The 17,281-nt window shown below is 45.8% G+C and overlaps 1 protein-coding gene across 1 annotated transcript; it reads left to right on the forward strand.

The window, feature by feature from the left end:
* The first annotated feature begins 127 nt into the window (after window positions 1–127).
* Window positions 128–15,597, forward strand: LOC138776157 (tetraspanin-7-like). Its single transcript, XM_069956109.1, has 3 exons — window positions 128–211; window positions 11,430–12,161; window positions 15,126–15,597. The coding sequence occupies exons 2-3, from the start codon at window positions 11,473–11,475 to the stop codon at window positions 15,559–15,561; spliced, it is 1,125 nt and encodes a 374-aa protein (XP_069812210.1). The 5' UTR covers window positions 128–211; window positions 11,430–11,472; the 3' UTR covers window positions 15,562–15,597.
* The last annotated feature ends 1,684 nt before the right edge of the window (window positions 15,598–17,281 follow it).

Consider the following 17,281-nt stretch of genomic DNA (forward strand, 5'->3'; position numbering starts at 1 on the left):
GCAGGGTCACATGTGTGATGACGCTTGGAGGGTCGCTTGTGTGGCTGACAGCTCATGCTACATTCTAGTAGGCTAAAGGACCTTTGATGATGTCATGAGCACGTGATCAGTCACATGCATACGAAGCGTCAGGGAGCAGCTGTGTCTCTATTTACTACATTATGTGAAATTGGCCTTGGGGGCGTGTAAAGTGCGCGTGCGCTCCGTGTAGGTGAGGGGCCCAACCTCATTGCTTCCTGGTACACAGCTCTGCACGGTCTAATACACAGGTTATACATTGCATCGCATACAGGAGGTGCTGAGCTGTGGGTTAGGCCTCATCCAGGTGGATGTAGTGAGGCCGCAATGAGCTGCATCTGGTATAGCAAGAATGGGTATAAGTGTAGCAGCCTGGAGTGAGGGGACCAGGGGAGGATAGAGGGTATGATGAATAAATAAAGATGTATCCTGCCACAGAGGTTAAAGTGTCACTGACTTTATAACTTTCTAATTACACAGTAGATGTGAAATGAAGCAAGTTTGTAATTTACATTCATTATATTTGATATTATGCTGTAAAACAAAGCTGTACTTAACAGAAATCCAGGTCCAGTTCCCTGAAGGCAGATTTTCTGATTTGTGCTGGTTGGAAAAAAAAAAACAGACTAAACACATGAATTACGGTCAGTACAGAAAGTCACAGCTCAATGTGTCCATCAATCACATGACTTCCTTCTCTGTGAGAGCTCAGATGGCCTGGGATACACAGGACTTCCTGTTTCCTTTTGAGAAAAAAAGTCAGAAAACAGAAAGTGTCGTGTTTTTTTATGATAACTAAAAAAAATGTAAATTGCAAACTTGCTTTATATCACATCTAGGGTAAATTTAAACGGACAGATCCGCAGCGGATTTTACGCAGCGAAGTCCACTGTGGATTCTATGCCGAAGACTTTCAATGAGAATACATACTCGCAGCGGGATTTACATCCCGCTGGGAGTATGTACATGACAGTGCTAATATCCCCCCGCCGGCCAGAGCATACTTTACCTGCTCCACGCTTTGGCTTGCTTCGGGGGTTCTCGGGTTGACGTTCCGCTCAGCCAATTAGTGCGCTGCCCCAGCCGTACTTTACCTTTTCTACGCCCTGTTTGCCGAACTGCGGCCGTAGAAAGTAAACATGCTTATTATTTTCTACATCCGCAGTTCAACAACTGTGTGTTCAACATACTGTGTGTATACACTATGGCTGTTGTTGCTTTTAAATCAATGCAAACATATCCTAAAGGGTACCTGTCATAACTTCCAAAATCTAAACCAATAGGATGTGAAATAAAACATGTTTGTAATTTACATTATTTTTGTTGTTATCATGCTGTAAAACAAAGCTTTACTTACCAGAAATCCAGGTCCAGTCTCCCGAAGGCAGATTTTTAGTCTTGTGCTGGTTGAAAAGAGACTAAACACAGAAAGTCCCGCTCATGTGCACACTCAAGGCTACGTGCACAAGGAGCAAAAGTGAACATGTTCATTCTTCAGTGCGAACAGGGCAGGAGCGCGCGCCTCCCATAGACTCCCATTATGAGCGGGAGGCTAACGTCATTCCGCGGTGGACAATTCCGTCGCAGAATTCCGCTACCTTTCCTCAGTGGGAACGGGGCCTTAGAGTTACATCTCAAGAAATATAAAACTAGTGTAGGCCATTGTTACAAAATCAAAGTTTAATTATAAACATTGTTGTTTTTTTTAATCAAGTTTATACATGAGCAGTTGAAATATAACAGTTAGAACCCAGGAACAAAAATTGCTACATGTTTATATTAATGTAAATTGCAAACTTGCTTCATATCACATCCCCTGTTTACCTAAATTTTGAAAATCATATTGACAGTGACACTTTAACCCCTTAAGGCTTGGGCCTGAAATGGCCTTAAGGACCGGAGCAAATTTTATGAATATGACCTGTGTCACTTTATTCATTAATAACTTCGGGATGCTTTTACCTATCCGGCTGATTCTGAGATTGTTTTCTCGTGACATATTGTACTTCACATTTCTAGTAAATTGAAGTCGATACTTATAACGAATCTTTATGAAAAAAACAAAATAACGTGAAAAATTGTGAAAAAATGCATTTTTCCAACTTTAAAACTTTTTTACTTTCTACAGAAAATGGTTATACCACATAAATTATATATTAAATAGCATTAGCAACATGTCTACTTTATGTTGGCGGCATTTATTAAACTATCTTTCATTTTTTTTAGACAATAGAAAGCGTAGAACATTAGCAGCAAATTTCCAAATTTTCAGTAAAATTTCAGATAAATATCAGATATTTTTAGGGACCTGTTCAGGTTTAAAGTGTATTTGAGGGGCCTGTATATTAGAAAGGTCCACAAAGCACCCCATTTCAGAAACTGCACCCCCCAAACTCTGCAAAAGCACATCCAGAAAGTGTTTTAACCCTTTAGGGGAGTCACAGAAATAAAAGCTAAGTGTGTAAGAAATTTGAAAATTTTAATTTTCTGTGCAGAGATTTTATTGTAATCCAATATTTTTCATAATTATGAACCTATTACCAGAGAAATGCACCCCAATATTTATTGCACCGTTTCTGCAGTTTATAGAAATACCCCATATGTGGCCCTATTGCGCTATTTGACGCAACCACAAGCCTCAGATATAAGGGAGCGCCTAGTGAATTTCAACGCCTCCGTTATATTTGGTCATTTCTGACTGTACCACTTTAGGTTGGCAGAGGCTCTGGGGTGCCAAAACCTAAAAAACACCCCTAAAGTGACACCATTTAGAAAACTACACCCCTCAAGGGTGCGGTGAGCATTTGGCCCCCCACAGGTGCTTCACAGATTTTCCGAATAATGTGGCGTGAAAAAAGACAAAAGTATTTTTTACACTAAAACGTTGTTCTAGCCTTCAATTTTTCATTTTCACAAAGGGATAAAAGAAAAAAAAAAAACACAAAACACGTAGCGCAGTTTCTCCCGAGTACGGAAATACCCCTTATGTGGAGATGTGCACATAAAGTGCCAAGCGCAGGATGAGCCTTCAAAGGGATGGAGCGCCAATTGGCTTTTGGAAGCTGGATTTCACTGGAATGGATTTCAAAGGTCATGTCGCATTTACAGAGCCCTTGTGCTGCCAAGACACTGGAAACCCCTCACAAGTGACCCCATTCTGGAAACTACACCCCTCGAGGAATCTAACAAGGGGTGCAGTGAGCATATGGACCCCACAGGTGACGGGCACAAATGTGGAAAAATAAATTTTTTTCACTTTCACGGCACAAATGTGCCTGTCATCAAGGGGTCAATATCCTCACTGCACCCCTTATTAGATTCCTTGAGCGGCGTAGTTTCCAGAATGGGGTCACATGTGGGGGGTTTCCAGTGTTTTGGCAGCACAAGGGCTCTGTAAATGCGACATGGCGTTCATCATCCATTCTAGCCAAATCCAACCTCCAAAATCCAAATGGCGCTCCTTCCCTTTGGAGGCTTGCCCTGCACCCACATGGCGCTTTATGTCCACATGTGGGGTATTTACGGACTCGGGGGAAATTGCTCTACACATTTTGTGTTTTTTTTAATCTTTTAGCCACTTGTGAAAATTAAAAAATCAAGACAAGATCAATGATTTAGAGTAAAAATTTTAAAAAATTACACTAAATGTTGGTCTAGCCTTGATTTTTTTCCATTTCCACAAGGGGTTGAAAAAGAAAATAAACGCAAAACGTGTAGGGTAATTTCCCCTGAGTGCGAAAATACCCCACATGTGGACATAATGTGCCATATGGGCACAGGGCAAGCCACCAAATAAACAAAGCGCCATTTAGAGGCTGGAATGGAGGATGGAGGCCATGTCGCAATTACAAAGCTCCTGTGCTGCCAGGACAGTAGAAACCCCCCACAAGTGACCCCATTCTGGAAATTACACCCCATAAGGAATCTAACGAGGGGTGCAGTGAGCATATGGACCCCACTGGTGACGGGCACATGTGTAGAACATGTGCCGTGAAAATAAAAAAATACAATTTTTTTCATTTTCATGGCACAAATGTGGCCGTCACCAGGGGGCCATATACCCGCTGCCCTCCTTGTTAGATTCCTTATGGGGTGTAGTTTCCAGAATGGGGTCACTTGTGGGGGTTTCTACTGTCCTGGCCGCACAGGGGCTTTGTAATTGCATCATGGCAAGTCTCTAATGGGAATGGCGGCCATACCTATTTAGCTGGGGAAAAGGGACAATTCTAATTTATTTGGGGGTATTAGGCCAATTATTAGTTTATAAGGTTGAAAATGACAGGTGTCCATCAAATTCAACCTGTGTTGATCCAGAGGAAGGCAAAAAAAGACCCTTGTAAGGCAGACGATAGTAGCCTCATCACCGGGAAAAAATTCCTTCCCGACTCCATAATGGCAATCAGAATAATCCCCGGATCAACGTGACCCCTGAAATAAGAATAAGGGACAGAATTTAGATAATGTAGAACTCCGATGACGTGTGGTACGCCTTGAAGCGATCCAGTATGCAGAGGCTGGGGTGATCAGGACAGGTGTCACACTGGAAAATGGCGTCCTTCCTGATCCCCCTGTTACGCCACACTCTGCACTTCTTTTGGGGTCTCCTGTTTTCCAGTGTGGGGGACGTCACCTGGAAAATGTTTCCCTGGTGCGATATGGGGTCCCTCATATCCAGAAGCGCTGGGTCCGCTCCATGGCTGCTAAATATTAGGGCTTTATTACGGCTTCTGATATTTTCGGATCGTGCCGCAAGCTACAGTAGCTCGGGCAGCGAGGGACCGGAAGAGGGGGTGCTGGTATAAAAGTTATCCCCGTACAGGTGGTAACCTTTATCCAGCAGTGGGAAGATCAGCTCTCGAAGGATCTCCCCTCTAACTCTGAGGATGGTGGGGGGCATTGTGGGGGCTGGATTTGGGTGTCCCTTCCTTCATACACTGTAAGGGTACGTGCACACTGCGGAATGGCGAAGGATAACCCTTTGTGCGTTCCGCAGCTGGCACCCACCGGCGGACTGACGCGGGCGCGCGTCTCCGTCCGTGTCATAGACTCCATTCTATGCACGAGTGGATTCCACTCTCCGTCCAACGCATTCATTGTTTGAATGGAGGATGGAATCCGCCCGTGCATAGAATGGAGTCTATGACACGGGTGGAGACGCGCGCCCGCATCAGTCCGCCGGCGGGTGCCAGCTGCGGAATGCACAAAGGGTTATCCTTCGCCATTGCGCAGTGTGCACGTACCCTAAATATGTAAGTGAACCTGGATGTACTCTCACAGAGTTAGTAGAATTTCACGCCATACCGTCATCTCTTATTGGGGCGGTACTGGCGGAAAAGACGTGTCTGGGAGGCAGCGTACGCTACGCTACCCCCAGATACGTCATTGGAGGATGAGGATGAATGGAGGAACGAAGGATCCCCCCATTCATCCTCACTGGCTGTTTCGTTGTCGGAGGCAATAATAGCGTATGCGTCCGATACCGAAAACACGCCGGGGGCCCCTTTTATATGGAGATTGGTATATGGGGTATGTAGTGGTGTAGGGTCAAACTTTATTCTATGTAGTGTAGTGTGGTGTAATGTAGTGTTTTTTACGTGTTTTTTTACAGTAAGTATAAAAAAAAAACCCTACGCCAAAAATGGTGTTGCTGATAAATGCCACACTTATCAGCAGACCGTGGCAGTAGGATATAGAAAAAAAACACCCCACGCCAAAAAGGAGGAGTTGCTGATTAGCAGCGCACTTTCGTGCGATGCTGATCAACACTCAGCGGCGATAGGGTGCGGAAAATAGAAAAAAAAAATTTGGAAAAAAAAAAAAACCTTTATTACATACTGAACATCCCTATAGCTGCTAATAAGTGTATTACACTTATCAGCCGCTAGAGGGCAGCAGAGCGCAAGATCCGATAAAAGACGACGCTAGAGCCGAAAAAAGCCGAACGGGACGTCACGGAAGGAGCCGAAGAGCCGACGAGGACGCCGCGAACAGGTGAGTAATGTACAAATACCTGCTCTGGACCCCTCAGCTACCTAGCTGAGGGGTCCAGAGCAGGTATTTATAACTTTTGAGGACTTTGATTGCCGTGAACGGCCGGTGGCACCATGACCACCATTACTTTTTACAGTAATGGCGGTCGGTGCCGTCTTCGGACATTTTTTCCGGGTCATCGGGTCACCGATGGCCCGGAAAGGTTCCGATCGCCGCTATTGGCTGATCTGAACTGATAAGCCAATAGCGGCGATCGTCGGCATGGATGGGGGGGGGGGGGGGTTAGCAACCCCCAATGCCGACAGGAAGAGATGGCCCGCAGTGTATTTCTGCAGGCCATCTCTCCCGATCGCGTACCGGTACGTCATGGGTCCTTAAGTGACAGTGATCCATGATGTACCGGTACGTTATGGGTCCTTAAGAGGTTAAAGGGGTTATACAAGCAGGGGACTTTTTTGATATATGCCTGGGGAGGGGGTAATTCAAAATAATAAACTATACTTCCCTCCCTGGTATCTGACCGCTCCCTTCCTGCTGTGCAGTTGCTTCCAGGTGGAACACCATCGCAACACCACAGCCCCAGAACACAGAAGCGGCCGCACAGCAGGGACAGAGCGATAAGATACTGTCAGGAGCTGGTGTAAATGTTAACCCAGGCTAACTAAACTAATAGACAACACTTGTCCTGGTCATGTATTTTATCAGCTAGAATAGTAACCTCATGGCACAAATGGACATAACCAATTCGCAACTATACTATACTATGCCTAGCTTTCCCATGTTTCTCATTGCACATGCTATCATTGATTACGGATAACATGTCTCCCCTAATTACTAACCATAGATACGCTATTATGATTGGCAAGCATCTGGCCACTCTTCCATTACAACAACCTAACACCACCCATATACTACTCTATGATATAACACTCAACTGCCTGAGTTTCAGAATTTTCCTAACCCTATGACAGAAACACAAGACTCTCTATTTGGGTAGCTACCACCACAGATATTAACTTTTCAAAAACTCAAAGACAAGTTTGAGCTTCCCAATTGTAACGCCCGGAGTAGTGGATCCACTGGACCGGCACCAGCGATGGCACAACCCTCACCAGGGAGCGGAGTCTAAGGGGCCGCTGGTTTTCACCAGAGCCCGCCGCAAGGCGGGATGGACTTGCTGCGGCAGGCGACCCCCAGGTCGCTACCCCTGGCTTGGTTGCTGGTGACGGCAGGCGAGGCGTGACAGGAGCAGGTACTGACAATGGCGTGTAAGCGTACCGCAGGTGACAGGCTGAACACAGGAACAGCAGAAAGACGGGAAGCAGGAACCAGGGACTAGGAGTAGGGACTGGGTAGCGGACAGGAATCAGGAACAAGGACTAGGGACCAGGTAGCAGACAGGTATCAGGAACAACAGGGAGCTGGGCCAAACGCTATGGGAAGCATGTAGAGGCTCCAACACGGGACAGGGCATGCTGGGATTTATAGGGAGTGATTGGGTGCAACTACCAATTAAGAGCGCACTGCCCCTTTAAATCTGAGACAGCCGGCGCGCGCGCACCCTAGGAGGCGGGGACGCGCGCGCCGGCCGGCACAGCGGGAGACAGGAGCGTGGAGAGGTGAGGCGCCCCCCGGGGCCGAGGTGATAGCAGCGCCGGGTCCCCGACTATGGACACCGGCTGCTGCATGGGGCAGGAAGCGGCCCGGGCCGCCGCCGCGGCTGTGACAGTACCCCCCCCCTTTGGCCTCCCCCTCTTTCTTGCCTGCAGATGGCACAGGAAGCCACAAAGTCTTTGACATCTTGAAACAAACTGGACCACCAGTAGTGGCGAGAGATCCGTTGGCCGGTCTTACGGACTCCAGGGTGCCCGGCCTCCAACGAGGAATGACCCCACTTCAAAATACCTCTTCGAAGCGCAGGGTGAACATGAGTCTTTCCGGGGGGTACTCTCCGAAGCGAGGAGGTGACGACTGGTGCTAGGCGATCAGGCGGTAAAACATGGCAAGGGACTGTGGGTCTGTGGACGAGGACCTTCTGTAAGTTCTCCCGGTGGTGAGGGGACCCGACCTTAGCCTTGGGTACGGAGAGAGGGTACACCTCGGCAGAGAAGGCATCCGCCGAGTCTTGGTCTTCTGCCGATAGGTCGGATAGAGGCTTGGCTGGGACAGGAAACGACATAGTACACTTGGTCTGAGGTGACCTGAGACACTGGTTGGAACAGTCCTGACCCCAACTGAGAATCTCCCCGGTTCTCCAGTCCAGTTGAGGGGCATGTTCTTGCAGCCACGGGAGTCCCAGGAGGACCGCGGGGGAAGAATGGGGCAGGACGTAGAAGGATATCTTTTCTTGATGTAAAGGACCCACCTGGAGGACTAAAGGTGCGGTCTGGTAGTACACACGGTCGGTAAGAATTTCGCCTGTGACCGAGGAGATAGTCAGGGGCCTGGCTAGTCGGGTCACGGGTAGCCGCCATCTTTGGACCAATGTTGCCGCAATAAAACTGCCTGCTGACCCAGAATCGAGGAAGGCAGTAGTCTGATGATTTCGTCCTAAGAGAGTCCGGATGGAAACTGGCATAGACAGACTTGGAATGGTGGCATTCACACCTAGGGACACCTGTCCCACCGGACCTAGGTGCGAGCTTTTTCCGGATGTTTGGGGACGTAGGGGACATCCCAGCCGGAAGTGATCGGAACCCCCGCAATAGAGACAGAGATTCTGCTCCAGGCGCCGGATTCTTTCATCAGGCGTCAGGTGAGCCCGTTCCACCTGCATAGGAATCTCAGGAGAGGGTTGGGACATCGAAAGGTCAGGATTCTGGAAAACCGGCGCCAGCTGGGGATGGCGACGGGAACGGGTTAGTAAATGTTCATGCCGAACCTCCTCCTCCCTCTCCGAAAAACGAGTATCAACTCGGGTGGCCAGTAGAATGAGTTCGTTCAGGGAGGTAGGCAGGTCTCGGGCAGCGAGCACGTCTCTCACACGACTAGACAGGCCCTTCTTGAAGGTGGCCAATAGGGCGGCCTCGTTCCAGTCCAATTCGGCTGCCAGGGTGCGGAACTGGATGGCGTAATCACCAACAGAGGAGCTGCCTTGAGAGAGGTTGAGGAGAGCAGTCTCGGCTGAAGAAGCACGGGCAGGTTCCTCAAAGACGGAGCGAAACTCGAATAGGAAGGCCCGGAGATTGGCAGCGACTGGATCATCACGGTCCCACAGTGGCGTGGCCCAGGCCAGGGCTCTACCCTCTAATAGGCTGATGATGAAAGCCACTTTAGAGCGCTCGGTGGAAAACTGACTACTCAAAAGTTCAATGTGCATGGTGCACTGAGTCAAGAATCCTCTGCACAACTTAGAGTCCCCAGAGTACTTGCTTGGGAGGGCCAGTCGGAGTGAAGAAGAAGCGTCAGGAGGTGGTGTGCGCTGGGCAGTAGTCTGCTGCTGTAAGGCGGCAGTGAGTTGCTGGATCTGCTGTGACTGTTTCTGGATTTGTTGCGCCTGCTGAGTGACCACTCTGGCGACGTCACGGAGATCGGGCACCTCGCCGGGATCCATGGTTGGAGCCTACTGTAACGCCCGGAGTAGTGGATCCACTGGACCGGCACCAGCGATGGCACAAACCTCACCAGGGAGCGGAGTCTAAGGGGCCGCTGGTTTTCACCAGAGCCCGCCGCAAGGCGGGATGGACTTGCTGCGGCAGGCGACCCCCAGGTCGCTACCCCTGGCTTGGTTGCTGGTGACGGCAGGCGAGGCGTGACAGGAGCAGGTACTGACAATGGCGTGTAAGCGTACCGCAGGTGACAGGCTGAACACAGGAACAGCAGAAAGACGGGAAGCAGGAACCAGGGACTAGGAGTAGGGACTGGGTAGCGGACAGGAATCAGGAACAAGGACTAGGGACCAGGTAGCGGACAGGTATCAGGAACAACAGGGAGCTGGGCCAAACGCTATGGGAAGCATGTAGAGGCTCCAACACAGGGGACAGGGCATGCTGGGATTTATAGGGAGTGATTGGGTGCAACTACCAATTAAGAGCGCACTGCCCCTTTAAATCTGAGACAGCCGGCGCGCGCGCACCCTAGGAGGCGGGGACGCGCGCGCCGGCCGGCACAGCGGGAGACAGGAGCGTGGAGAGGTGAGGCGCCCCCCGGGGCCGAGGTGATAGCAGCGCCGGGTCCCCGACTATGGACACCGGCTGCTGCATGGGGCAGGAAGCGGTCGCGGCGGCGGCCCGGAACGCGGGACGCCGCCGCGGCTGTGACACCAATACTATGCTGCCTCCAGCTTAGATATGCCTACCTGACTCAATTTAAGACTAACAACCTGGTTACCTTGATTTCCATAATCCCACCCAACTTGAGAGGAGTTTCAAACATATTATTTCTTCATTGTGTCGTAGAATATTGAGAAGACTCTAACAGATATAGCAATTATACATTATTTACCAGGCCTATTTAACTACTGCCAGAGTGACCACATTTTATCCTGGTCACCAAAATGTCTGTCCCAAATGTAAAACTGTTCCTGGGTACGTCCCTCCACCTGATATGGCAATGCCCATATACCCAGGAGCTTTTTTTTTCAGGTAGAGAGTGTGTATAGCATATGACAGGCTTGACATATGTCCTAGTATCTCACAATTGACCTTCATTCTGGTATTAGAATGAATGGTTCCCAAGAGGTTACTGGTAAGGATGCTAATTAAAAAAGTAATTCACCAGTAACACGTCAATATCTACGTTGAATACCAGGATGGAATAGAATGAACCTTTGAGTATGAGGAGCTTCCAGCTATATGTTTACCACACCGATTTTTACTTTGGACAGTGTTACCATATGGCTTATGTCAACTGCATTTTACATTTTTCCTATTGTAAAAGGGATTTATTTACAGACCCTTTACTATTATTTATTTACTCAGAGCTACTGTCCTAGAATGAACATATCTGTGATAAATAGTTACCAGTACAGTTTCTAATGTAACAAATGAATCATATAATTGCCCCTAACACATGTGATAAGTATGCTGAATCAAAATGAATGGGACTTGCACAGCCCGATAAGGACCAATTCTGTACCTAGGTGCTTTCATATTCACACACTTTGTCGTTCTTTCTAAATTCCGCAAGAACCCATGACAAAAAAATCTTGGAATGTTCTAACATTCTTTCTGCAGGAGAATATAGTGCTGCTAAAATTATTATGCTTAGTTACATCAATAGTACATAAAAGATGACATAGGTTTTGCATTACAATCCAATGGATTGTTCCAATTCTTAAAGTATGAATTCTTCATGGTTGGCATGAGTAATAACTGCAAATTAAAGAAAAATATTCCATGATAAGCCGTTAAAACGTATTTTTATTAGTTGGCATGTGTATAATTTGACCGGATATAAAGCTGCATTATCTATTTAAACAGGCGGAGACAAGGCTGATAAGTCTTGTGTGCAGGAGCCCTTTGTATGACATTTATTGCTAAACCAGTGGAGATCTATTGGTTTTCCATAGAGGAGATGAGAGGAGGAGGTTGTAAAAACCTGCAGAGGCAAAGTACCATGACGGATGGAATAACAGAGCTGGTATATCCTAGAAAACCTTCTGCAACTGGAAATGAGATTTTGGAACTACGTGGGGACAGAAGAATCTCCATTGTGACAGAGCTGCCTTTGAGAAGCAACCCAAATGGTGTGTGGGTGCTCCCTGCATATGTGGATGCTGAAGATGAAGAACAGCAGTTTGTGTCCCAGGAAAATGTAGCAGTAGGTATACAGCATGAAGATGAGAGTCTTGTTAGGTCCTTAGTGATCCCCAGGCAGAATAACAAGAGATGCACAAACAGTAGAATGGCTTTATTAAAGATATCACTCATGGCTTTCAGCTTCATCTTTTGGGCTGCAGGCCTGGTTATGCTCACAGTGGGAATCTGGGCAAAAATCTCTTTAGAGGAATACTTGGTGTTATCTACCAACAATTACCCAAACACCCCACTCATCCTGCTGGTGAGTGGAGCAACTGTGCTGCTGTGGGGCTTTCTAGGATGCATCAGTGCTGCAGTAGAGAAACAATGTCTTCTGCGCACCTATGGGCTCTTCCAGTTAGCAGTGCTGTTAGCTGGACTTGCTGCTGGACTCTCAGGTCTATTCTATCGCAGGTAACAACTGTTTCCATTACACTTAATCTACTTTGTTTATTTGCTATAAGTGTAAGGTTTATTTCTCTTTGATAAAAGTGTTGTTACATTTGAGGAGTGATCTAAACTGTAGTGCTGTACGATTCTGGACACAATAGTATTACACATCTCTGGTCTTTTGTGTCTGAATTCTTTGACTAACCATGGAAATGTTGCAAGATTTCTATTGACTACTATTAGTTATTATCAGTTGCAGTGTTTGTACCTGTCACATCTTGGACACATTAAATAAATCCCACACATTGTGCAGTTCTGTCCTGTTCTTGTGCCCAATGTGTAAGTGACAGTGCTTGTCATAATGCTACATTCAGCAATTGTAATCCGGTCCTCTGCTGCCTGATGTGATATGTAAAGTATTATGGTATGTTCAGTATGTGTTATAATGTTTGACTATATATTATTGTTTGGTGGATATAATAATTCTCCAGGAAGAAGTACACCCTTGTTGTACTACAATTACGTATTATCTAAAATTCTGGACCCAGAACTAAAACATTTAATTCACTTTATCATTTTGAAATGAATGGCTTAAGACTTTTCATCTTTACATTTACATTGTATATACAAATTTCTTTCTGTTCTGTATCAAGTGTTACAGTGGCTGGGGTCCTGTGTCTTTTTTAAAATAAATAGATAATTTAATGTCTCCTCCTCCATATATTAACCCCATCCAATATGTATATATACGTTCCTACTGCACATACCCCATGCAACAGGAATGTATATGTACGTTCCTGACTTCAGGGGCTTACTGATGTCGGTGGGACCACTGCAATGAAAGAGGTCCAGCACACAACAGTGTGTCCAGGGCCAGAGGTAATGAGAAGCAGCTGCGATCCCGCAGCTGAGTCTGATTAGCCCCTTAGACACTGCGATCTAGAGCGATCACGGCATTCAAGGTACTCAGTGACAGAACAAGCTTCTGTCACTGAGTGATCGGGACCCATGGCTGCGGGGTTCTTGATTGCATGTACCGACGGAAAGGGGTAAGCCTCCTACCTCCATCCTGTCAGTTCGGCGATCTGTGCATAGAGTCTGCTCTCAGGCAGGCTCTATACATAGATTGCTGATAGCACTGATCTATGCTATGCTATGGCATAGCATAGATCAGTACATGCAATCTAATAATTGCATGTTTTACAGTGAAAAAAGGTGTAATAAAAAAATATTTTTTAAAGTATTAAAATACCCCTTATAACCCCCCTCCCAATAAAAGTTTAAAATACCTTCTTGCCCATTATAAAATTAAAAATATAAATAAATTAACATATTACATGTAGCGTAGCGTGTGGAATTGTCCGATCTAATAAAATAAAACATTATTATGGTGAACGGCGTAAACGAAAAAAAAAAGCAGGATTGATGATTTTATTAAATTATATATCAGAAAAAATTATTATGGTGAACGGCGTAAACGAAAAAAAAAGCAAGATTGATGATTTTATTAAATTTTATATCAGAAAAAAATAAAAAGCGATCAAAATTTTTCTGTTACACTAATATGATATTAATAAAAACAAGAGATCATGTCGCAAAAAATGACTCCCCAGCCAGCCCTGTAGGTGGAAAAATAAAAGCTCTATGGCTCTTAGAAGGCGGGGAGGAACATTGCATTAATTTGACCCAGACATCTGGACATCAAAGGGCTCTGTCTTGAAGGGGTTAAAGGGGTATTCCACCCAAAAGCTGAAAAATTAAATGCTTCTAAACCTAACCAAACTTAAGTCCCCCTGAGTATTTTGAGCTATCTCCTGTCTTTCTAGCTGTTGCCGAGGTACAGGTTTTTCTAAAAGTCGGTCTATATACAAGATGGTGTTGGCAGGGAAACTACATTTCCAAGCATGCATTGCACCTCAGAGCCAACTACTAAGTATCTGCTTCAGTAGTATCGCCCATCGCTGGCTCACTCAGTTTCGTCTTTACACTGTAAACAAAATATCACATCTATCTATCTAGTTAAGAAAGAGAGAGCAAGATGAAACAACTCTGTTGTTGTTGTGTTGTGTCCTTTCCCCTATACTGCTCTGCAGGCTGTCACAGTTTTGTTGTTTTCCCGCCCCTTGGTCAGATGCTCACTAATTTGTGTGATGTCAGTGGTGCTTTGGGTTACAGATGAGGTGTTACAGGTTGCAAGGCAACAGAAGAAACAGAGATCATGTGACTTTGGTCTTAGAAGGGAGGGGCGCACAGAGTAGTGGAGACAAAGTGGACCAGGAAGTGAGGATTTTCTGCAGCTTCAGGATGTGAGTCAGGATGTGCTCCACACAGAGGGACCAATTCATGTAATAGAAGCCTATTATAAACTAGCTTAGAATTTGCATGGAAATTAAACAGGGTGCCCCTTTAAAGGGGTTGTCTGGTGAATAAAAACAATATTTTTCTTTATATTTCTTTAATAAACTTATATAACTTTGTGTGGCAGCAGTAAGGGGGTAACACAGCCCCTCTGCTGCCACCAGTGGCTGTGTTGGAAACTGCTGCTCAAGCATTATGCATTAGCGTAGACAATTGAGGGGTTCAGTATCACTTATACAGCATGCAGCAGCGCTAATGATATGCAAGGATCATTCTACATGGGTCGATTATTGGCAATGAGTATTCCTTTGCCGATAATCAGCTTGTGTGAAAAAGCCAACGATCAGCTGATCATCTGATTTAATCATATAAATTATCATCTGCACATCTCGCTGTCCAAAGAGGGGATGTGCAGCTAATATCAATGCATTTAAATGGCCGCAAGAACAATCAAGCTATCATTCCTGTGGGACAGATGCATGATTCACTGATCTCGCTGTTCAGCACTCGTTTTTATATATGTACACCTATTTAATGTAAATGTATTGTAAGTGCAAATACTGCTTTATTACTTTAAAAATATAGTATCACAGAATAATGGCTCATACTCATTTAAATGTGTTGTAACAGGGACATTTCAGAAGGTTTTCAAAGTGGACTACAGAATGCTGTTTTTTCGTATGCAGAAGATGAGGAGAAAGCAGATGCTTTGGATGCAATACAAAGAGCCCTGCACTGTTGTGGTGTACATAGTTATCGCGACTGGTTTGAGTCACCCTGGTCCTTGGAGCAGCAGGAAACTCAACTTGGACACAACAATGGTTCAGTACCCAGCAGCTGCTGCAAAAGCCGTAGGGGATGCCGCAACAGTCCTCTGATACAGGAAGCCTTGACTATACATAAGGAGGGCTGCTTCAAGAAAGTCTGTGATTTTGTTAGCGACAACATGTTTTACATTGCCACTGTTGCCCTTGGCCTAGCATTAATGCAGATTGTTGGCATTGTGCTGTCATGCCTGTTGGCAACTGAAATAACTAACCAGGTGCCAGAAGACGTTTCAACCTGACTCATTGACGATGTATTCTCTGTATTCCATAAAAAGGACTGGGCACTGGTCACATTTGAAAGAAATAATCCTACTTAATAAAATGAGACTTACTTACCTTTCCCTGAATAAGCCTGCAACGCTCATATTATGTAATAAGAGATCATACAATCATTAGAATCAATGGAGCCGCATCACAGAGGGGAGGGGATATGGTCACCGGGGGGTGGCGGGCCTCCAGTGCATAGAACCGGGCTTGTGCACAGCAAAAGAAAGGCATTGAGTGTGGGAATCGGGTGGCGTTTCTAAACATAGACCGCCCCTCCAGGATCCCCACACGAATGCCGATCTGCTAATGTAAAAAAAAAAAAAAAGCCTGATGTTACATTCGCTTTAAGTAAGAAAAAAAAATTCACAGAATTTTTTTTATGCCAGACACTATGGTCAGCAAGAAAAAAAATAATTTTTTTAGACTGTCTGGGAATTTATAGATGATTAGCAACCCATTATAATATATATGTGAATGCTGTATTTAGAATCTCTTTTGCATTCTATGAGATGCTGCTGTACACAGCTCTCCCCTGTCTCCTGCTGAGAGGGAGAAACATTTTATAAGCAGGAGGTAGGGAAATCTGCATCATGTGCTGCTATATGATAGGACAGGCAATGTTCCTGATGATTGGAGAATAGCCAATGCTGTACCCATTCACAAGGAGGGTAGTAGAGAAGAGGCCAGTAACTGAAGGCTGTAGCCCAATGAGCATGGATTTTGTTTTTATTTCACAGGGGGATTGGCCAACTTACAGGGGGAGATACCTAACACCATTCAAGGTGGTAAGACTTTTTATCCATCCTTTGAATACAGGGCATGTGCAATATGAGTGGAGTACTTATTAACTTCTGGCCATAGGGATTAACTGTACCTATTCTTTGGCATTCAGCCAGTGTTGTGGAGGGACCTATTAATCTCATGTGGTTTGACATGGTTTTAATGTATGTCTATTAAAAGATATTTTTAGCGGAATACCTATCTGTGTTTACTAACTACTGTATAGATGCACAGAGGGCAGGGCCGTTTTAATACATTGGTGGGCCCGGTGCACAGCCCTCAAGAGTAGGCCCCCCTCTTCCCTTTCGGCACATGGTATAATGTACTGAATTTGCCCCCACACTGTATTAAGAGCCCCAATACATACAGTAGTTACCTTATAACACTATTTCCACCATACAGTGATTACATATTACATGAAAACTGCACTGAACAAAACAAAGATATCGCCAATTATAACATTACATAATACCGTCACACCATGACCCCTAACACTACAACCCTATAACAGAGTGCAGTTACATCCAGTGACTCACCGGGGGCGTCTTCTCCGATCAGAGTCTGTCACCTTTTCTTTTTCTCTCCATCCAGCCTGGGCCACCTTGAAGTCTTCTCCTGGCTGTGAATCTTCTCCCCAGAATCTGCCAGAGAAATATTTTAGGCTCCAACACATACAGTAGTTAGGTCCCCTGTACCCCTATATAGTAGTTACACCCCTCCGTACCCCTACATAGTTACACCCCTCTGGCCTCCATAGTTTTAAGGTGTCCCTGTAGTATATAGACCCTTGTGTGCTCCTCCAGTTATATACAGCCCTCCTGTCTGCCCCCCCATTAGTATATAGACCCCCCGTGTGCTCCCCCCAGTAGATTATAGCCCCCTGTGTGCTCTCCCCAGTAGTATATAGACCCC

The sequence above is a fragment of the Dendropsophus ebraccatus genome, chromosome 1 (genome assembly GCF_027789765.1).
Source record: "Dendropsophus ebraccatus isolate aDenEbr1 chromosome 1, aDenEbr1.pat, whole genome shotgun sequence".
In the NCBI taxonomy this organism is placed as follows: Eukaryota; Metazoa; Chordata; class Amphibia; order Anura; family Hylidae; genus Dendropsophus; species Dendropsophus ebraccatus.

Excerpts from the sequence above, each read along its gene's own strand:
- LOC138776157 (XM_069956109.1), top strand. The coding sequence starts at position 11,473 with ATGACATTTATTGCTAAACCAGTGGAGATCTATTGGTTTTCCATAGAG. Across the intron at positions 12,162-15,125 it reads TCAGGTCTATTCTATCGCAG|GGACATTTCAGAAGGTTTTC; the intron begins GTAACAACTGTT and ends GTGTTGTAACAG.